This window comes from Mesitornis unicolor, unplaced genomic scaffold (assembly GCF_000695765.1).
Source record: "Mesitornis unicolor isolate BGI_N332 unplaced genomic scaffold, ASM69576v1 scaffold22484, whole genome shotgun sequence".
Lineage (NCBI taxonomy): Eukaryota > Metazoa > Chordata > Aves > Mesitornithiformes > Mesitornithidae > Mesitornis > Mesitornis unicolor.
Genome location: NW_010182337.1, coordinates 18,169 through 41,349, shown reverse-complemented (window position 1 = coordinate 41,349; position 23,181 = coordinate 18,169). Strand labels below are relative to the sequence as shown.

Sequence of the window (23,181 nt, the reverse complement as noted above, 5' to 3'; positions counted from 1 at the left end):
CTCTTTCCTGACAGCACTGAACATTCTTGCACAGGGCATGTGTTCAACAGCACATGGTCTGACTACAACTGCTCAGCATCCCACCGTGAGGCCATGTTCTTACCTACAATGTCTTCATAGGCATTTTCTTCTAAAGTGCTCTTGGATCCAAATTTATGCTGGCTCTCAGTCCCATTTTCAGTTGGGGAGGGAGGGTACAGGGATTGCAGACTTGACGCATCCTCAAACTCAAAGGATTTTCTAAAGTTTAAAAACAATAAACAATTATTAACTAGAATTCAAAATTACTCAAATGCTTAGCTGAGCATTTGTTTGCTAAGAAATATATATAAAATGACCAACAAATAAAATCACACATCATGCTTTAAGGACTAACTTTTAGAAGACCTCAAGTCCTATACTCAGAGCAGTCTTTAGTAAAGCAATCTGTGACACCTCTATGAGGTTAGAAGTATTATCCCCATTATGCAGACAGTAAGTTAGTAGTACAGTTAGGAGCTAAGTAAGTTAGGAGCACAGTCCTCCGATTAGAAAATGCTTTTCTCTTCCCAGAGGCCGCAGAAACATGTGGCCATCTCTCCTCAAGAGAAAGACATTTCTCTGGAAAGTGTTCCTCCACCGGTTGCTCGGGGAGACATAGCCCTTAGTTTGAAAAGACTCACGTCTTGAACCTCCAGATATGCTCCCACATGAAGGTCAGTGTAGAAATGCCAAAGGCAGACTCGTGTGAAAGTCAGCCGTGTCCCTTGCACACCCTGTGTCAAGCACTGGCAGCAAAGGACAAAGCACGGAGGAACTTAAAAGACTTTCTGGAGTGGTCGAGCAGCCCAGGCTGATGGCTGGGGGCCTGAAGGTTCAGGCTGTCTGGCAGGAAGGTGAAGGCCAGCTGGGTCAGATGAACCCCCCACAACTTGTCTCCCACACAGGTACTTGAAGGAGAGGCGATTCACCGCCTCTCACCCATACCTGTCTGTCCCAGCACTGCTGAGCAGCTCTGGTTGACGAAGAGCCCAAGCCCACCCCATACTCCAGTTTACCTACCACTTGTTCTCTGAGGCAGCATCTACACTGATGTTGGGAGGTGCATGGTTTGCATTGCCAGCTGTACAGGGGCTAGCATTCATTTGATTGATTTAGTGCTGAGGATGAAATGGTGTGAAAAATGTGCTCAGGTTGAAGTGTAAATCCCAGGGTGCTGCAAGGCTTGCAGACACTGTGCTGATGCCCATACTTCCCCTCACTGATACCCAAACTAGATTAACAGTAAGTCATCCCACCATCAACCCCTTTCCTCTTCTCCCCAGCTGGAGTGAAACATATGTTGACAGCACATCCATATGGCAGTGGCAGAGTCTCACGAGACACTGCAGTCTGCAATTAGCTCAAGAGTATCCGTCCAGGCAGTACAGTGACTATCATACAAACACTGCATTGGATAAGAGCATTTACTATTTGTCTGCTGGAGCAGATCAGAGGGGTCTCGGCCTCCCTCTCTCTCCTTTTCCTAATCTTAAGAATATCCAGGTCTGTGTTGTGTACATCATGATTGTTGCAGAAACAAGCCATGCATTTCAGATCCAGGCGTGTGTTCCTCCATACCTACTGGCAGTTATAAAAGATGCTCAGGCACTGGAGACATACCTGTGTATGAAATGAAATTTCCAAAGTAGTTAAAACTCCAACTTTTCTAGAGTTCAAGGCAATGCTATGATGTAGTGACACTGCATAAGACCACAGGAATGGTCCTGTGGACCAGCACTCAGCTGTGGTCCATGTGTCCCAAGCCTATCCTGTGACACTGCTCTCTTGCACTGTGTCTGTGCCAGAGGATCTCAAACCACCAGGGAACATCCAGCTCACATCAATCTGAAGTGTGGAAGTTACCGTGGGCACCAAGTCCCCTGAATGCAGACTGGCTCTATGCTAGCAGGCAAATATGAGAGACTTTCTCCGTTTTACTAAAATGTTGAATTAGCCACCACAAGAAAACCAGTGTTTTCAGCCAAAATACTAAAATAAATATCCACAGTTCATTCTCATGACATTCCAGTGAGTGCAAACTACACGTATGTTCAATTGGAAATACACAGCTACAAGCTGTAGACATAATGAATTATGTCTGTTCTCAAAAAGAGAACAGTTTAGAGACTGAGATTTCAGTAACCAGAATTAACAAAATACTGCCGTTCTTAGATGGCTGGCACGATCTTGAGCACTTTGTAAATGCTAGAATTCTCCTTACTCTAACTAAAGGAAGGACAGTAGCAAAGACAATAAAGTTAAGATTTTATAAAGGACTTTTACCCAGCCTTCAAATCAGGCAGCAAACCTGTGATTTTAGGAGGTTGATGTAAACTTGCTTAGATCATCATTAATCAGAAGTAAGCCCAGAGAAATCACTAAACTACAGTAGGGTAAAAGCTGTTACAAGCAAATAGAAACCTATCCTGTACAACATCAAACTGATTTGCAAGAAACATCAGGCACACATGGTAACACTGTCAACCCTATCACTTAAACTGCACCAATCACAACTTAAATTGACCAATATAATTTCTGTTTTGGGCTTGTACCTACTACCCCCACCCAGGACTGAGACTCTTGCTGGCCCGTGCTGTTGTCTAACTCTGCTCTGACAGGAGGCTGAACCTGCAGAACAGCAGGTTCAAGAATGAATTGCATCTCTTCTTGAGAGAAGTTTCAAAACTTCATCTCAAAAACTCAATGCAACAAGGTAGTGCAGTTCTTGGAGGATTTGTACAGTCTCAGACTCAGTGTGTGTATTCGGATGTTGTCTTTATTCACTTAGCTGCAAGAAACATAGTGATTCTCTGCAAGAATTATCTCCTGTTATTCATTCCTCTCCAACAGCCACCTCACAGACTATTTTACCACTTGTCCCTTAATTTTCCAATAAAGGCTATCATTTGTAGCAGAACATTTAAAAGTTATTGTTTGTCTTCTGTACATTGGAAATGCTGTGCTGAGCAAAATGAGGTCAGCTCTATTTCACAAATTCTTGTTAAAAACTAGATTTACTTCCTCTAGCTGAGGTCATTGCCAGAAGTCAAAGATAAGCACCACTAATCAGAGCTCGGCTTTCCACATTCCCCCCTGTCCCCCTCCCACACATCAGCAGAGCCGTTTGATCCATTTCAGAAGCAGGTGTCTCTTCAAAGTACAGAGCAGGATCGGGAGACTTCTCTTCCCCTTTTCCTGCCTTGGCACACTTCAGGTCAGGTTGTGCTGACATTAACTTTTAATTAATTGAGCCAACATCAAGCACCAGATACTGAATTGATAGTGTGCATTCGAGATGTCATGCAGCAGTTACTTGCAAATGTAGCCATGTACGCTGCTCATCATTAACTAAGGAAGGACATAAAGGCCTTTCTGTGCTAAAACATAGTTTCCTCAGCATTAATCCTCTACAGCTATTGACAGTAACTTAGGACAACATTTCTAAGCACTAAATTAAATAAAATTACCAAAATGGCATAAAACTGACACAACTGCTGTGGTAAGAAGCTTTGGAAACACTTTGCTTTGGTTTTGCTGTGGTAACAAGCTTTGGATTCCTCTGCAGGTGTGTCTTGCAGCGAACAGGCAGACAGGACTATGACAGATCAGCTATGGTCCCGCTAAAGGGGTACAATGAAGTGGTGCTCCATTAAAAATGTCAAGCAAGGGCATTTGTGCCAAAATGAATGAGATGACCTTTAGCACATAAGACCTAGAGCCTTTTGCAGGGAGCAAAGAATGCAGATTGGAGAACTCCAAAGCTGCAGCCACATTAGGATACTGTGCCAGCGCATCCCATCAGTGGAAAAAATCCCACGGAAAAAATACTTGTCTTGCATGCAATTCCTAGCATTTCCCAGATCAAAAGCATTGCATTAGAGGGAGAATTTAAAATATTGGTACTAAAAAAATACAGCACATTTATGTAGTTGAACATCGAGCACAAGACATTTCCTTGAATTTTACCTATTCTGGGATTTTCTGTGAAAGCGCGACTCTTTCTTCTGCCTTCTGGTCACAGGGGGTGCAGGGGTGGACGGGAGAGGAGGAGGAGCAGGAGGTGTAGGAGATGGAGGTAGGCCATTGCTTGGTTTACTTTTGTGGGTTTTGTCTGCTTCATATTCAAAGGTGCGTTTGGGCTTGGGGACAGGATTCACTGCAGTGTTCGCTGGGCTTTCGAGGAGTAGTTTAGAGGCAGCTGAGTTTGCAGTAACCCCCTGCTTTGTCTTATTGCTTTTCTCAGCCTCAGTAGGTGTTTCTGGATCACTCCCCAAAATAACGCTTCCTCCTTTGCTGTCACTTAGGGTTTCACTCAGTCCCTCCACAGTACTCAGAGTCACAGACTTTTTCCTCCCCTTGTCAACACTGTAACAGCTACTTGGTAGCTGGGGGAGGCCTCTGCCAGGCTGCTCTTTCAGTGCCTGCTCGATCTTCTGTATTCTGTTGAGCACAGCAGAGGACTCTTTCCGTACATGGCCCTTGAGGAAAGCAGCAGAAGGAGGCTCGCTCCTGCCTGGTCTCTTTTCAAACCGATGGCAGGAATCCCTGTCCAGCAGTTCCTCCTCCTCCGTTTCTGGGTAAGAGCACTCGGAAAATGTTCGGCTCATTCTTCTGAGTCCTTTGAAATCGAATGTCTTCTCGCTGCAGGGAGAGGTCAGCACACTGGGGCAGCTCTCACTGCCTGACCTCTCCCCAGCATCCCTCTTGTCCACACATGCACCCATCCTGGGGGACAGCTCCCGGCGGCACTCCCATTCTGTGATCTTCTTCCTGATGTCCAGCGCCTGGGAGCGGACACTCGTCCGGCTGAGCGAAAGGTTCCTCAAGTTGGTGGCAGCGCCCAAGGACAGAGCGCTCCGGGTGAGTGGATGGCTCCCTAATGCATCCCCATCTTGAGACTCCTTTGGACTCTCCTTTTGGTCCTCAGCCTTGAACACAGACAGCCTTTTGTCCAATGCGCCCACACTAATGGCTTTGAGAGGGTGGCTGGGGGTGTCGGTGTCTGATGGGCTTGTGGAGGTGCTTCGCAGTGCAGATGTGCGGCTGCTCCAGTCCTTGAGGCGCAGTCTGGAGCTGGAGACTTTGGTGAGCCGAGTAGAGCGGCAAGAGTCCTCGCTATCGCTGAGAGGGTACGCTGGGCTTCTTCGCAGGGACAAAAGAGGCGGTGGAGAGACTGAGTGACACCTAGAAGTAGAAAGAAATAAAAAATCAAGTCCTTGGGGAAACTAGAGTTATTTGCCAAATTTCTTGTGGCTGCAGAGAAAGCAGAGGATGTTTGCGCACTGCAAAACTACCCCAAAGCATCACTAAGACACCAAATACCATTCAGCCACAGAGTTGGGAGTGGGGCAGTGTCAGCAGGTCATAAGCTGATGAGCAGAGCATTCAGCATGTCCAAAGCCAGTGTCCTCTGCTCTGTTTGACCCCCAGCTTTTCCAGGTTTCCTCAGTTTAAAGACAACTGAGATTCTCCTAGCAACCCATTGCCTTGAATGCATCCATCACCTCCAGCAGAACAGCTTCCTGGCCTCCAGATTAAGGAGTCCCTCTGCAGGAAAAGGGGATTGTCAGGGAGAAGATTGCCACTGCAACAAAAGTGGGAAAGACTGACCAAGAAGGAGCACAGCTTACTTACTAGCTGCAGCGAGAAAACCGATTTAAAAAAATGTTTTTTCATTCATAATATCTGAAGCGAAATAGCTCCATAATCAGCCACTGCAGTATTTTAAGCACAGCATTTCAAATCCATGTATGTGTGTACGTAGCTGTATATAGTAAACTAAATAAAATGGCAAAAGGAAGACCTGTTTAGTTTTTGGTCTGATGGGGCCAACAGATTGGATTCTCCTTATCAAAGAGAACAGAAGTATTTTCTTATGGAAAGAATATTGCAGACTGAAAAAAACATATTAATCTGCCCACAGTATGAGTTGAAGAATATAAACTGTACAGAAAGGTCTCACTGTTACCCTGGGGAAAAACCCTCAAAACAAATTTTTGCCATGGTTTGCAAAATCAGCCATTCTCACTGGGGTTATGCACATTGTTGCAAAGACTTTTAAGAACAAAATACAAAAGGAAATTTAACAACATATTAATCAGCTGGCACATCACTGATGAGTCGGCAAGAAGAAAATTAAGCCAAAACCGTGGCAAAAAAGGGGGGTTTACTGCTCTGCCACAATACGTACATAGAAACCATAGCAGTCTGTGACTGCTCTGTCATTTTGCCCTAGCAACCTTTCTGTTCCAAACAGTACAGAAAAAAGACCCAAAAGTAACACTTTGCACACACAGTTAAGTTTCTGTTCTGTGAAGATTGTGGACAACAAGTTGGTTTTTTATAAACTGTCCTGTACACACAAAATCCAAATGAAAGAACTGCTTGACCAAAAGGAATCAAGGCAGCAAATGTCTCCATCATAGCAAACAGATAAAAGATTCAGAAGACCCCTGCTACTACACAGTATTCTTCCCAGCAGCCAGCCAACACAGGCTGGTGCCAAGTTCTGTGCATTAATCCAAAAATCCAGAGCACTGAGGCAATTTCTGAAGAATTTACTTTGACACAAGAGATATTTTCTTCTCCTTCAAACACATCCCAAAACCAAATTATTAGATTTCACTCCAGTTTCCTACGGCAGATACTTTGCAAGCAAAGCTCGGAAGTGTCACAAAGGAGAACAGCTCTAGTCAGAAAAGGACAATGATCAATTTATCACAAAAGAGCTTATCTCTTCTTCAAGATCCTGTGAAAATCAAGCCCTTTTGGCACAGAAGCTTCACTGCTTGATGACTTCTGCTTCTTCATAATTTTGAAAAGTAAACATGCCCATAGGAAATGACAGATCTCATGCCCAAGACCGTGGCAAATACTCCACCAACAACAGCTTAAGGCCTCCTTGTTTCAGGACAGAAAGGATGCATATCAGAATACACTCTTTTCATCCTAGAAGTGAAATTTCCTGCTATTCCATACAGCTGCGGACAGGTATCTAGAGGGAGCTCAGAAGATCAAAAGCAGGTGACAGGAAATGAGTTCTTGCAGCATGGAGATTGTGGTGAATTACACAGAATCATCTTCACCTATGTACCTTTACAGCGCCTGAAGGATGCAACCTAAACCTGTCTCCTCAGACTTGGTGGAGTACCCTGATTCTTCATTATTCCTCCTGTCTATCTCATCTTGATCTCTGCAGTTTAATACCACAAAATCAAAATTTTCTATTACTTTTAACACACCTTTAGCTTAGACTTCAGATTATGTTCTCCCAATTCCTGCATGTCATGCAGGCCTGCTCCAGAGCTGCACTGATACTTTTCTCAATGAACCAATTTCACCTGGCAGAAATGCATTTTACTTATAAAGGTCACAGCCTCAGCTGCAGCCTTTGAAGCTGCATGTTGGCTAAATCCACTATCAGGATTCACCTAGGGGACAGGGACAGACTCTGCAAAGAGGCTATGCAGAATGCCTCAGCATGGTAAAACTTATTTATTAGGTTCCAAATTATAATCTGTATTGACAATAGCAGGAGTGAAATACAAAATGACTGAGTGAAGTCAGTTAGGGGACAGCAGAGGTGAAGGACATGCTGACAATCCTCTCTCTGCCTTTGGCTTACTATATGGAAAATACTGTAGGCATAGTCCCTCAACTCTTTACGCTCCAAGAAGTATCTTTTCAGTTGTTTTTACTGCCAGGAAAAGGTTTGTTGACTCATCAGGAGAGGAGGAAAAGGGGAAAGGCACAATTTGCATAACCTGCAGAAATTGCCCAACATTTCTTCTTAGAGATAAGAGTCATTCTTTTAAATTCCAGGATCCTGGTAAGGTAACTGCACTTAAGGCTTGATCTTTAAGCCCCTGAATTCAGTTATAAAAGTCTCACTCACTCCCCACTCTACAAGACTGAGGCTACATAGCAACAGGCCCTCTGGAGGTGTATGTGGTTAGGGATACCTCAGTTAAGAAAAAGGTTCTGGTTTACATTGCCTTATACTGTAAACTAAAGTAATCCAGCTAGAAGGACTATAGGACTAATTAAACAAGAAAGACAAGCAAAGCTTTGTCTGCATGGATTCAGGCACGTGTTCTCTAAAGGATAGTGGCAAGTAACAGAATGAAAAAAGCAGCAGTACAAAGGCCAAGAGTGGATAATAAAATGGTCCTCCCCCAAGAAACCCACTTCCATTACAAGAATATTCTCTTGAAGGCACAATAGAGTTCCACCAACTTTAAAACTGGTATTACTGGACTGAGATGAATAATTAAATAACTTGCAATCTTCCATACAAAGCTTGTAAATAAGAGCATTTTTTATTGAAGTTTTCTACATAAACAATGATACATGCAACACCTTACAAAGCATATCATTACATACACCTTCAAATATTTACACATAAACAGCATAAATAAAAATTATGGAATCAAACAGATTTCTTCATAAGTTCACTTGAACATAATCTTCTTTCTGGGCAATGACATCTCATTGAGAATATCAGCATTTCACAAATCACATTGCAATAAATTGCTCCGATTTCCTATTTGATAAAGGTATTCTTCCAACATGCAGCCTTAGGTGTGCAGCTCTCAAACCACTGGCGAGTCACCAGTGAATGGCAGTCTCAAAGGCAAATCACTTGCCAGGCAGCCCACATTGTCTTGTAAACAGGTCACAGACCCTGAAACTGCCTTTCTGGTGGGGCTCCTTGCTGCACAGTGAGGAAAGCAGACAGAACCTGAGACGTAATTTCCAGCCCTCTAGACCTTGCTTAGCTTTGCTGTTGTGAGCTAATCCCAGAGAAACCAGCAGAATTAGCCACAGTAGGAGAAAACTGATAATACTGTAGAATCAGAATAGTTTGGGTTGGGGGTGGCCTTTAAAAATCATCTAGCCCAACCCCCCTGCCATGGGCAGGGACATGAGTGACACTCATTAGGATTTTGAACTCTAGATAAAATTGAATTTAAATTCTGATTCAGTCTCTTCTCTCCAGTTTCTCTTTTTCTCACCCAAACATAGGAAAAAACCCTTTAATATACTAAAACTGCAAAGCTCCAGGCTCACTGTCAAATAAAGGTATGGATTCCATGGACCAATGTATGTATTCATACTGTTTTCTCTAATGAAGGCTAGTTTTGGTGAATAGAGTTAAATCCAGATGGCAGCCAGTCACAAGCGGTGTTCCCCAGGGCTTGGTTTTGGGGCCAGTCCTGTTTAACATCTTTATCAATGATCTGGATGAGAGGATTGAGTGCTCCCTCAGTCAGATTGTAGATGACACTAAGTTGGGAGGGAGTGTTGATCTGCTGAGGGTAGGAAGGCTCTGCAGAGGGACCTGGATAGGCTGAATCCATGGGCTGAGGCCAATTGGATGAGCTTAACAAGGCCAAGTGCCGGGTCGCACTAACCCCATGGGTGCTACAGGCTTGGGGACGAGTGGCTGGAGCTGCCAGGCAGAAAAGGACCTGGGGGTGTTGGTGGACAGCAGGATGTGAGCCAGTGGTGTGCTCAGATGGCCAAGAAGCCCAAGAGCATCCTGGCTTATATCAGAAATAGTGTGACCAGCAGGAGGAGGGAAGTGATCGTGCCCCTGTACTCAGCACTGGTGAGGTTGCACCTCATAGTTTTACCTTGGATAACAACAATGTGCATTTATTGCACAGCTTGTATCCATGACCCACACACTTTTTATAAACACTGATAACAATATTAAATTGCATTTCAGACCAGGGATTAAAGGCAACTGGAAGGTGGATAAGTGACTTGCCTTGAAAGAGTTACAGGACCCCTAACTCCCACTGCCCTGACCTCAGAGCACAGATCATCCTGTGCTGAGGACACACAAGTTGGCAGAAGCTGCTCAGGGATCTTTCGGTTTTAGAAATCCTGTCTGCTCTGCTCAGACCAACACTTATAAAATAATAAGACAGTTTTTGGCTCTCTGATCTGGGGAACTTCCCACTTGAACATGCTCATGCTTGGGACCCCATTTACTGAAAAAAGAGCAAGCAACGTGTTGACAAAAAGGTACTGGGTCTTTCCAGGCTCCTGTTGATGAGATTGAGTCATTTCACAGTAACACTGATGTCTGCTGAGCTCACACCAAGTCACACAGCGCTAGTTTTATCCCTCAGGACTTTCTTCCTTCTTTTGCTAGGACTATACTGCTTTCTTAGTATTTTATTTAGGTTTTCTGCTTATCCCTGATTTTTCTCAGGACATTTATGTATCATTCAACCAGGACAACCTAATCTGTTTCAGAGTAACAATAACATCAGAACCAGTCGCGCCATAAGCACGTTAGTTTGGGTACTGAGCAGATTCAGCCCGTTACACAAGACTAGAAACTTCTTGTTACTCTAGCCAATATTTAAAGAGATCTGAAACAAAAGCAACAGAAATTTCTCCTTGCAAGAACAGCCCATTTTTAATAGACACTAAAGCTGCCCCGATTTCAAGTAATTGATGATGTAACTAGAAAATTCTCCAGGAATTTGAGAATGCTACAAAATGCTCAACTGCCAACTTTCAAATTATTTCATATGACACTACAAATTAATAACATTTTATGATTAATGATAATCTTAATTTCTTCAAAGAAAGAACCTCTCTCAAGCTAAAGGTTGCACAAAAATGATCATTTGAAGCACTAATTCAGATATCCATTGCTAACACTCCATTGCAAAGAATGGAAAAGCCCACACCTTTCTGGCATCTCGTTAGTCTTTTTGGCTACTGAGCAAACGAAATGGATTCAGACTTCAGGAGGAAAAACTCAAATTATCTTTATAACTGAATGTTGAAATTTCCCTGAATCCTGGGAATTTTACTGTGCGCCCAGATGAGCTTATCTACGTCCACGTCTTCAACCAGTATAAGCCTTCTAACCGTTGAAAGACAAGTGAAATAAGATACTCAGAGAACAAATTATAACTTATTTCAAGAAGGTATTTTCTCCCATGCAAGTGTAACTTCTCACCACATTAAAAAGCTGTACTTGCATTTTTGTATTTAGACTAAAAATTAATCACATTATGGGTTCAGACCTGACTTCTACCCATAATTCAGGATGCAGTTACAGAAATGAGGATGGTCTTTTTTTTGAACTGAGCAAGAGGCAGGACAATGTCCACCTGAAAATCAACCACAGAATCACAGAATCACAGAACATTAGGAATTGGAAGGGACCTGGAAAGCTCCCCCAGTCCAACCCCTGCCAGAGCAGGATCACCAGACCAGGTCACACAGGAACACGGCCAGGCAGGTTTTGAAGGTCTGTAGAGAAGGAGACTCCACAACCTCTCTGGGCAGCCTGGGCCGTGCTCTGGCACCCTCACGCTGACAGTTTTCCTCATGTTTAGATTGAACCTCCTATGCTCCAAAAGCAGAGCCTTGTATGGTCAGACTGTAGCAGAGTGGTTCAGAAGCACAGAAAGGTCCCTTGAGTAAGGAGCAGCTCCTACTTCATTCCAGCCACCGTAAGTGCATATACCAGAATCCATCCTTCCCAGGGCAAGGCACAGTGAGAGGGAAGCACACCCTGCTCACCTGTCAACTGAAACCAAGTGGACCACGCACATTTTGATGCACCACTACTGAGAACGGATGTATCGGCCTGCTATGGTACTCACATCCATTGAACTTCCACTGGATTTGACATAGTGGCCAGAGGAGAGAAAATGCGTAGAGACAAATAGAAGCTCAAATTAGAACCAGTGTTTCTGTGTCATTACTTCTGTGACCTGAACAAAACAGGCGCTTTTGAAAAGGTTCAGTACCGACAGCTCCTTGTACAGCTTTGTGCCACCCTAAGGGCACTGCTGCCAGCAAACCAGCCAGCAAGTGAACACAGAAGCACTCTTCTGCCTCTGTCAGACACATACTTGTGAAAACTCCTGGTCTGAATCAATACTTTTGCACAAGCAAAAACCGAACACACTACTGCAGTAGCACAATCTTCCAGTCATGCCTCTTCAGGTGCAAGAAAGCAGAGTAATTCAAAGAAGGCCAAAAAACTTTAATGACTTTGATAGAAGCAATGTTGAGGGGCGCTTCCCAAAAAATTCCCTCTTTCTCTCTCTATACAAGAACTAGGAATTATTTTCTCTGCACTTTCTTCCAAAGAGCTATGAGAAGTCCACTTTTAGCTACCAACCACTGCCAGTTAGTGGTTGGGATGCATTTTGAGATGAGCTATGAAACAAAGCACTGGAAAGAGAAGCAAAGATTGAGCATCATTTGTTTGTGACAGAGTGTCATTGCCTTTCATTTCCTCACCCTAGCTACATCCTCACCAGTGGGGACAGAAAGGCAGTAACTGATTGCTGCAAGGCATCACTGTAAAGCAGCAACAGTGGATGCTCAAGGATCAAATACAGGTAGTCAGACTGGTCAAACTGGGTCAGCAGGTGGTTAGCATGAGGGTCAAATATACAACCATCACCAAAATACATGGTATGAAAGGGCTTTGTTGCTTAGGTGAGTTAGCCCAAAAGGATCCCAGGTACTGATGATACTTTGACATTTTCTTTTCAAATATAAATGAGCATCTAGACTTGGACAACCGCCTCGTATATTATATCAAAGAAGATGAATCACATCTTGCATTGTATTAATTGTACCAGGAGGAGAAAAGGACTTTAAGAGCAACGTTATTGCTACTCCTTGCAACTAGGGATTATGGGAACATTAAGACCAAAGAGACCTCCTGCACTCCTGCACAATTTAAATCCAATTTTGTTTGGCAGTAAACTTTTCTATTACCATATATTCTGCACTCTGGCATAACATACAGTATTGTAATTTTCCACATAACTCAAGTAGATAACCATAGATGAAATTTAATTATCTTAAATCGATATAGTTTATGGCGAGTAAAGGAGATGAACTTTTTGCGCTCAGTGCTGGGCACACAGTAGTAAGGTGGCTTTTGAGCTAATCCACCTTGGTAATGAAGCAAGTAGTACAACTTGTCATGTCCTGCCTCTTGCTTGGAATGGAAAGTGATGTACCTGGCAACAGAACAACACCTCTTCCACTGGGTCCTTTATGATTTTTGAGCACTGATGAAGAGTATGGCTTAGAATCCCCGAAAATCTGCATTCCAGACAACCTTCTCCCTTTATACTTGACTTTGGGATTGTGACAAAACAAGACCGAAAATACTTTCCAAACTGAAAAGTGAATTTGCATTATAAGACTGTTTGAAATAGGCTCACTCTCATGAACATGGGCTAGCGGTGGAAAAGTCCCAGCATTTAGACAGAATGAGGCAATAGAATCAAAGTGGATGAATATCACGAATTCTTGAAAGACAGAATGAAAATAGAAACACCAATTGCTTTTCTGCTTGTACTTCTGATTTTTTACCCCCCCAAGGAACTTGGATACTTTCCATTTAAATAAAAATCGAGACCATATCAGAACTAGTTACAAAATGATAGGCCACTAGGACTGAGGAACACACAAAAGATAAAGCTCTGTGTGCTGTTTTTCAAAGCTGTAGTTTCTCTGCTCCCAAGAAGTACTGAGTTGATAACAATCATAGGATGCATTCATGGGAGTGCTGCAGTGAATTCCTGCGTATAAAACCCCTCCAGACCTCTGGGTCTTTGCAGTTAGTTCATGGAGGGAAGTACACAGAAACTCAGCTGGCTGCAGCTGAACTGTGGTTTTACAGCTGAGAAGCAAAACATCTGATTTACACCAGTGAAATTCAGGAGTCATTCTGCTGAAGTAAATCACATGAAGTGGCAACTAAGCTCTACACCTGTACAAAAAAGAGGCGAATAAAACAAAGCTGATGAGTCAGATCCTAAATACTTGAATTAGACTGGATCTGTAAAGCAAAGACAGCAAGAAAATCCGACAATGACAAATGACTGTGAAATAAAATGTGGTCAATCAACGTGCACTAGGTACGTGCATTTGCAAAAAAAAGTCTAAGGGTGAAGAAGCTAACAGGAAATTGTGAAATTACCTAGCCTGAGAGGGCTAGATTCCGTGCTGCTCTAGATTTATGGCAGTCTTCTGCTCTGTTACAAGGCAAGTGTGAAACAGTTTTTAAATAATGCCATGGTTGACTTTTTTACCCTCAGCTACAAATGAGTACCCAAAGCAAAGAAACCTGCCTAGCCTGCACTGTACCTTTCCTCACAGTGAGCAGAAACAGTGAACTGAAACATCAGAGAGAGACATTCTCTCTTTACCACCAACGTACAGTGCATGCATTTCATGATGCACTCACGTTCATCTCTCATTTTCTCCTAAAAAAACTCAAAAATATTCAAAGTTGAAAAATGAAGGCCTCCCCAGCAGTTACCCTTTTCCCATAGCATGTTCTGAATAACAATTTATGCAACAGATATTACCACTGCTATTATATCTCCACTGTTACTTATTTTTATTATGCTCTAGAAATGGTTCAGCATGTTTAAGTCTCACCTGCTTTCTTAAGGTCTTGGAGTTTTGTTGGAGAGAGAGTGGCAACACGGCAAATTATGGCATTTTCTTAAACCAGGCAGAATACACAAGCTCTTATTCGTCTACTTAAGAACTGCCAGTCCTTGAAACTTGCTCTTTAACAGCAAGTCTCAACATGACTGTTCAAAACCCCAGTGCTCATGGAAGCTCTCAGCTGTGTTTTTTGAAAGCACAGGTGATTTTTCAACATGTTTGTTTGTCTGCCCTGGAATCTCAAAGCAATAAACTCTGTGGAACTAATTCTGCCAGAGCTTTGCAAGTTTTCTATGCTTACATGCACACAATTTGGGAAGGGCTAACAATTATTTTTATAAATGATGCTTACGATGCTTAGTTTTTAACCTATCTGAGGCCATTCTGGGTTTGACAACCTCCAAGCCTGAAATTCTGGTTCAAAAAAGCTGTTGTAAAATAGGTTAATCCCTTTTCTGCTCAGACAAGTCAGAAAATCCTACGAAGTCAGTCTGTACTTTACTGAAGTACTCTGTACCCGAAGGAGAAAGAACCGAACTGCAAGCCAAAAAGTCATGAGCCCTGGCTGAACACTAATCCAGAATACAGCCAAGCCTTCTTTCCCTGCTTTACATATAAATCAACTAACTTCTAGGTCACACAACACCTCATCAAATAGACCTAAGAATAAATATCTAATAAGGACAGAAAAAGAATGGGAATTCAGGACTCCATCCCATCTTTAACAACAGTTCTCAATCTCGTTCACTCAGAAAAGTTGGTTTCAGAATAAATACCAAATTTATTCTTTGCTCTCCTACCAGTATCCACATTTTCCTTCCAGACTCACCAGCTTACCTCTGGTCCCCACTGTGCTCCCAATGTCCAGTGAGGTCTTTCTGTAGAGATTTGCTTTTTTCCCAGTTTTCTGTTTTTGTAAAGTGGTTTATTTAACACAGTGAGAAAGCATCCTAGAAGAGCAGGTTATTAAACTGAAAACCATTATCCAACTGTCTGCTGTGAAACAGGCATTTCTGTCATCATTTCAACTGCCCATACCGCAATCCAGCAAGTTTAAGGCCTGAGACATTTGAAGCAACGACAGTACGTCACAGCAGGGTAACACCAAAGCGACTGAAAACATCTGAAAATGGTTGTGCTGCTTCTGGATTTACCACCCTGCATAGGCAATAAAATCAAATATGCATTGAAATGTGAACAAAATACAATACAATGAAAATAAATAAAACTGATTTTAAAATCCCAGCAAAATAGAACCTCCTGCATTATCTCCATGAATCCAGAATTACTTCAACATCAGCCCTGTCTGAATACAGCCTATCCGACCCACCTCTGTCGGACTGTCACGCACTTGATGCTCATGTATTTTAAAGGTAGTTCACAAGTAATACGGACTATCTGAGCCAGGGGAAAAGAAGGAGCAATTCTGATTTTAAACTTTGTTTAACGAGTGCTCAAGGCCTCTTGGGGTCTCATCTCTGACCAGTAGCTGGGTGCCATTCTGTCATCCAGACAACTACAGCAACTCAGTTCAGCTTTCTGCAAACTTCTCTGTAAGCAAAAAGCTGAAATAATCACAGACAATCAGCACACGCCAGATTCCATGATGCTAAGAAAGCTTATTTGTCTTCTGAAGGGCACTTTTTACACATGTCTTTAACATGGACAAAGCAGTCTGACAGCTTGTTGTTTGTTACTGTTTTATACTTACAAGGTTAAGACTAAAGAAACGTTACCTTGTTCTTCATCTTTAGCTTCATGCTGTAAGATTTACACTCTCTCCTTTGTCCCTTAGAAGAGTGAATTTCCACCTGCCTAGATCTCCAAAGATCTCTGTGCCTAAAACTTGGACTATTTTCCAACATAATACAGAATATTACCTTCCTCTGTGAAATTCCCAGTCACTTATGCGACTGCACCCCGACAATTGTCTGTCTCTCACCTGTATGTTGACACTCATTGCAACCCTTGAAGATGGTCAGAACAGTTTTTCCTAGCAAAAGTTACACTTTTTTTTAAGAAAAAGTCCAACACAGAATCACAGAACATGAGGAGTTGGAAGGGACCTTGAAAGCTCCCCCAGCGCAACCCCTGCCAGAGCAGGATCACCAGAGCAGTCACACAGGAACACGGCCAGGTGGGTTTTGAATGTCTGCAGAGAAGGAGACTCCACAACCTCTCTGGGCAGCCTGGGCCATGCTCTGGCACCCTCACAGTAAATAACACTCATAATAGACTTTGTAGAGGGGGGCACTAGTAATATCTCTCACAACACATGACTTTTCTGTGAACAATCACAAGAACAAAATCAGATGCAGGATTGAAAAAGCAGAAAAGAATCCGTTGATAAGTGAAATGTGACTTGTGGAGGTGCCAAAGTAAGGGAGAAGGAAGGAAACACATAGACACTTGCTCAAATACCAGAAATACATGCTCAAGTGATACGTACGTGTACTCCGTATGTTCAGAATAAAGAGCTAGCACAGTTGCGCAGCACTTTTGGTATCAGGACAGACTGAGGGTACAAGCAGCATTTCAGAAGGTGCCACTGCCTGCCGTGACTTATACTGACCTGGGAGTTGTGAGCTGACTTCCCTCATATTGTCATATACAACCCATCCAAACCTACACTACAGACCACAGCTGCACTGCCTGACATTCACAGATACACTCTGGAGGAGCAAAGGAATATAACTACGGGTGAAGTAACATAAAATACACATTAAAAGTCTACCCTATAAGTGTTAGTTGAGTATACAGCGTGTCTCATCTTAGGAGGCTGCATCCTGCCTCTGAAGGAGGAAAGATTCGAAAGTTTACAACCCTGGCCTCTCTTATCATCATAATTTTCTTTAGTGGCTCTGACCTTATGCAAAATAAATTCCAGCTATGACAGACAAACATGACCCTTGGTACACGTTACATTGTGCATAGATTTGTACAGATTAAGAAGAAATTGGCTACTTTGCTTGGATTTAAGAGGGAGTTTTCTTTTAGTGTCACTGATGGCTTTTCACTTTTTTCTTTCAGTTTCTTTAAACATCTGTGAATCAGGGTTTGATCTTCTGGCTTATGTCTGAGAGTTACTAAAGAGAAGCTGCTAAGGATGCAAACTGATGCAAAATTTTTGGTTATAGGAAGATTTAAGGCATTGACCTGGGACAAAGACACACTTATGAAACAGAGTTTCAGTCTAAATAACATTTGAACTGAAAATTAAATTAGGTCACTATATCTGACTGACTACTGTATGCTTCGTTCTACTTTGTTTAGCTAAACAAGCCGGGAAAATAAGGAAATGTGTTTGGTATACCCACAACTGAGCATCATAGGAAAGACTTTGCCAGGCAAGAGTTGCTCAGGTGGTTTTTTTTCAGTTGAACATAGCTTTGAAAAAAAATCTCTGATCTATTTATTCCCCAATCTGTCGGCAGACACACGCAAACTGAAAAAGAAAAAAAATAAAAATAATTGTAAAAAAGACAAACAAAGAAACAAAAATCACAAAACAAACCAAGCTATGACTTCCAATTCTTCTTGCTATCATGCTTATTTAATTAAGAGTCCAGACAAGGCCAAATTTAACTTGACCAAAGGCTACATTTGGCCCTAATTCAGTTTCCCTCAATATTAATGAAAGAGCGATCAGGCCGGTGCTCGAGCACTGCACGCACCAATATTCAAATACATGATCTAAAGGAAACTTCCCAAAAGGTTCAGACATTGGCTTCTCTCTGCTTTTACTGACCATAACTGTCAACAGCAGCAGAGTTAGGTCAGGGAAAGGCACTCCCCATCATTTTCTTTACCATGATCAAGAGTAACAGAAACACGTACATTACTCACCCAACTGAAATGAACCTCCCAGACCACATTTCATCACCACGCCTACAAGAGCTTTGGGATCTCAAGCTTAAATTTGGAATCATGGTAATATCTGGGGGGGGCTTATATATCTTTTATAAACGTTTCACTCTCACAAGACCTTGGCTTCTCATAAAACTGTGGATTTAATTTTACTCTCTTCTATTGGCCTATTAGGTTTTATAAGGAGCTGGCCAATACATTTTTACTTTTCCTTTCTAATGAAAGAAGCTGCATGTAATATAATGTTTTGCTACCACTGACATGCAACAGGAGTGCTGCACAGTAATAAGGAACTGCAAGTTTCACTTAATTTAGGGCAACTAAACTTTCACTTAGAGCACCTAAAAGGAAGTAGACATTTCTTCTATCACCCATCCTTTCCTTTCAGGACAGAGCCAAAAATAAACCTCATGTCTCTACAGGAATATACATAGATAGCATCAGGCAAAGCATCAAGAAGTGGAAAATGATACGGAGCAAATGAGGCAATACCAACATCTGCGTATAAGACAGCAAGAAAAAGCAACTAGCAACGTTTACAAGCTCATCAGCTGTGAAAATATTTGATCCCTAAAGACTACAAAAAGTAGCAACGAACTCTTTGCAGTAACCCATAGGCTCTCAACTATTGAATATTTGAAGCTACAAATTGAAGTCTGGATTCTGGCCCTAAGTTACTTCCCTCAGAACTCCCGCAGATTTTGGCCTGCAGTACTGATTTTTTCAGGAAAAACACAAACCCGTCAGACTTTTGATACTTGCTCACTGGAAAAAAACCCTCAAGCTGTCCCGTATCCCAGAAAGTAAGTTTCTTAGAAAAAATAATTTTTTAAAACGAAACCAGGCATCAAAATCAACACAACACACACAAGTGTGCCAGCAGCACTGCGTTTAACACTGGGCTTCCATCTCAGCAGCTGGCCAGCATTTAGAAAAGCAGTCATTGTAAAAAAAAGCAGCCATATTCAGTCTAACTATAAATAAGTATGGTCTCTCCCTAATGGACTAACACTTTCTGTACAAGAAAGTTAAATTTAGCTTAGTATGTCCAAAGTCTGCACCCCAAGTATGCCAGAGGTGTCATTCCTCATGCACACTGTCACCAGGGGCATATCTGGGGGTGGAAAGAGAACTGCAGTGGAATACGTGGATGTGAATACTGCTGTGTAACTTAAAAATTGCCTTTAAAAATTAAAGAGGAAAAGGTGGAATTTCATCAGACTAGATACGAAACATGCATTTAGCCAGGTGGAGAAATTAGGTTCCACCTGAGAGCAAGAGCAGTAGAGGGAGGAGGGGAAGAGAGGGGCTGTGAAAATGAGTTTTAGTCCCACAGAGTCCCTTGTCCTGGACCAGAGCTGCAAACTCTGGAAATGAAAGCTGCTCCTATCGTTTTCTTAAGTAAGCAGAAGGTTGGTGTCAAGTTCCTGCCTATGAGTAGAAAGCCCATTTACTGCAAAACTGATTACAGGAAAGGACATTAAAGCGTTCAGTGCCATGGCACTTCATGCTCTTCACTTCTGCTTCACTGAGTTGTCTCCTCTCGTGCCTCTGACAAGCACACAACCATCCAGCTCTGCAATCACTTCAGCCTACTGATCCCAGACTTACTCAGAAGCTCTTCCCTCCTGGAAAGATGCAGACCGGAGACGGAGGAATTCTGCTCTCGGTACCTCGCACCCTGCTGTAGCCTCTGCGCTTCCTGAACGCTGCCTGCTTCACTTGCCAAGCAACAAATGACACACAGTTGGTCCAAGTGAGTTTGTCAAACCTCTGTCCCTTTGTATGCTTAAAGGGAGGAAACCTGCATTAATGTTTAACAAAACTAACAGTAGCAAAGCCTTTCTCTGCAATCTGACATGCTGACTTTGAAGGCACAGGTGTGTGAGAAATCTGGCAAGCCAGAAGTATCCTCCTGGTTGCCCAGGGCTTAGCAAACACCTTATTTTGTTTGTGTTTTTATTTTAAAGTTGCAGAGAGCAACAGCATACAGTTCATTCTCAAACCTCTGAAGAGAGGCAATCAAGCTGCCTGTTGCTAACAAACTCTAAGAAGCTGTATCGGGTACCAGACCATACACACGCATGCAGACACAGTGAACAAGCCTGCCAGACTCAACATGTATCCTGAAGCCCACATGGGTGACAGTACTGTCTGACAGGAAAGGGAGAGGTTAAAAATACATGTTGAAATGCTTTCAGGTTTCTGCCAACAGCTTCAAACACACACAGGCTGTCTGCCATCTCCCCTATCTGCCTGTGTTCGCATAAAGTGGTTTTTCCAAATCAGCAGCAAATCAAAGGGGTAGAGGTTTCATGTGAGAGCAGTCTGATTACTGGGCATGTGTTCAATTTGTCTGCACTGACAAGTCCTCTTCTGGTCTCCGCTGCTGCGCAGCCACACAGCTGCTCCCCTGGGGAAGCGTCCTGCTGAGCAGAAGAAACAACCTGAGTCTCGTGGAGTTACCCACGCTGTGATACCAGGAGGATTAACCAGCACTACACATAGCTGAACATCATCAGTACTACCCCATCCCAATCCACACGTGTCCCCTGTACCAGCAGCCTACCCGCCTGCCAGCATTAGCTCAAGAAAGACCTGAGGTTTTGCTAGCAGGATTTGAAACGAAAAAATATTTCTATGCTACTCTCACTGCAATTAATTCTGTTTTCACAGCTCAAATAGTTACACTGTTATTCAGAAAAAAATATTACTTTGAGAAATTCTGATGCGAAATGGGCTTATTCTATGAATCCAAAATGCAAACTACCATTTCCATCTATTAGCTGCTGTTAATTGTTTATCATAAAGGTGGACTCGCTGTACAGGCACAGTATTGTGGATGGCCTATGCTGAAGAAGTTACCTTGCTTTACGATCACATTTTCTTTCTATTGCTCGGGAGAGAAGAAAGCAAATTAATCCTTTTGATTTATTCCAAAGGTTTTCTACAGCTCCCTCATAATAAAATATTAATACAAGAAATCATCCAAAGTAGAAATAATCTCAGAGCACGTGACATGAATCGTGACAAAGGTTCTGAAAAAGCCACATCTAGTGCAAACAGTACAGATGGGTGGCCCGAAAGTCCCACGCATAGCTAAGGTCTGCAGGCACGCTTCTGCAAGTCCTTGGCTCTGCGCTGAGAGCGACAGTGGAATAATCAAGACCTGCTGCTCTCCTACAGAGGGCTGTCACCAACACACCTCTCGCTCAAAGCCTCCTAGGCACCATGGGCCTTTTTGCAAGTCTATATTGTAATAACATGGATGACACCTGTGTATTTCCATTAGCATCCATATTCCTGCTTGCGGGAAAATGCTTACAGATTCATTTGCTTTGAAAGGCCATTTGCTGTTCCTCTTCCTCAAGCGCTATTTAGAGGACAAAATCTGTGAAAAGACTGAGGATTTTGTATCAATGCAATTCTTGCTTTGGTTTTCTGTACAAACCAGATTTTTCCCTATCAGGGAAGAAACGTGCAATAATTCTTTCACTTATCTTTATTTCATTATGTTCAGATCTTCCTTTACTCTTTCCTTTACTCTTTAAAAATTCTGCTATGTCTTCTTATAATTTTCTGTTCTGCTCAAGTGGAAAATATCTTTTTAGGATAACTAAACAGTGCAGGAAACTGGTAAGAGAACACAGACTCTTTCATTTCAAAACCACTGATTCAAGTCTGCACTGATTAGGGCACAGAATGGAAATTGTTCTCCTATACTGATGGCTTTTCAATAGCCAAGTGTAAAGAGACGAGGGTCTTAGACCAGCTCCTAATGGACAGATACTCACAGAACACAAAACATCGTTAGGGGTCCTCATGACTCGTATCTTTGTTGGTCTTCCCAGTGAAATTGCCAGCATCTTCCTGATCCAGAAGAATGGAGTTTTCATTCCTAAGAACAGCTTCCTCCAGAAACATCGAAATATTGGCATTCCATTGTAAAAACGTTTTGCACATGTCTACTATGTTATATCCCCTTTGAATTTCTGCCTCACTTCTTATCACCACCTCAAAGAAGAAATTCACGTAGGATTCCTGCTCTGATTTTCTGACTGATGGGGACTCCCTGAGTCAAACTTGAGTTTGAGCAAGTATCTTGCTCATTGCTTTTATTCACTACACTGCACTGCTGTAAAAGCACTAGAAGGGCATCAGAAACATTTCCAAAACAATGCTGCTGTAATAATTTCCTGCAAAAATATATAACACTACTACTGCATACACTAATGTAAATATAGTGATTAAACAAATAAAGATTGCAGTGTTAGTCTGAGTAGTCTTTGTACTGGAACAGGACACAGTTGCATTAAAAATGCCACTTTTAGTCTAACCCGTCAACTACAACCTTCTGCTTTTTAAGACTCATTACTTCTCATTTTTCAGTTAGTTTCCAGTGTTTTTAGCAAATATAAACCTTAATAGAAAAGATAATTTTAATGATGATGTACGATTTGCTGCATAAAGCACTCAAAGTGCCATGAGAATTAAATTACAATTGGAAGTAATTTGTCAGAGTACATTCCTGAGCCTCCAAGTAATAATAAAGCAAACTTGATCTGAAGCTGCATGAAGAAAAGTTTCGGTTTGGGTTTGTGGATGTTTGTTTGGTTTTTTCTTTTTCCTTAAAAAAACGTGCAAATGGGAAGGATGTATTAACACAGCTTCCACCTAAGAAAAAGTGATGTCCTTGACTGAGAAGTGTACATCAAGTAAGCAATGCTCCCTCCTGAACGGGCTTCTAAAATTAAAGTGAAACAAAGTAGCCAACAATAGGAACGAGATAGAAAAATTCTCCATCCCCCACCACCAACTGTCTGAGGAAGCCCA

At 42.3% G+C, this 23,181-nt stretch overlaps 1 protein-coding gene across 1 annotated transcript in view; it reads right to left on the bottom strand.

Annotated features, from left to right (window-relative positions):
* The window catches only part of LOC104540047 (suppression of tumorigenicity 5 protein-like), a gene marked incomplete at its 3' end in the record, with an annotated part of 60,223 nt that overhangs the window by 25,251 nt on the left and 11,791 nt on the right, over positions 1 to 23,181 (bottom strand). Inside the window, exons 2-3 of the mRNA XM_010183748.1 lie at positions 3,988 to 5,205; positions 104 to 240 (exon numbers count right to left, since the gene is read on the bottom strand). Of these exons, the coding sequence (XP_010182050.1) occupies positions 104 to 240; positions 3,988 to 5,205 (1,355 nt within the window). The remainder of the gene's footprint in view (positions 1 to 103; positions 241 to 3,987; positions 5,206 to 23,181) is intronic.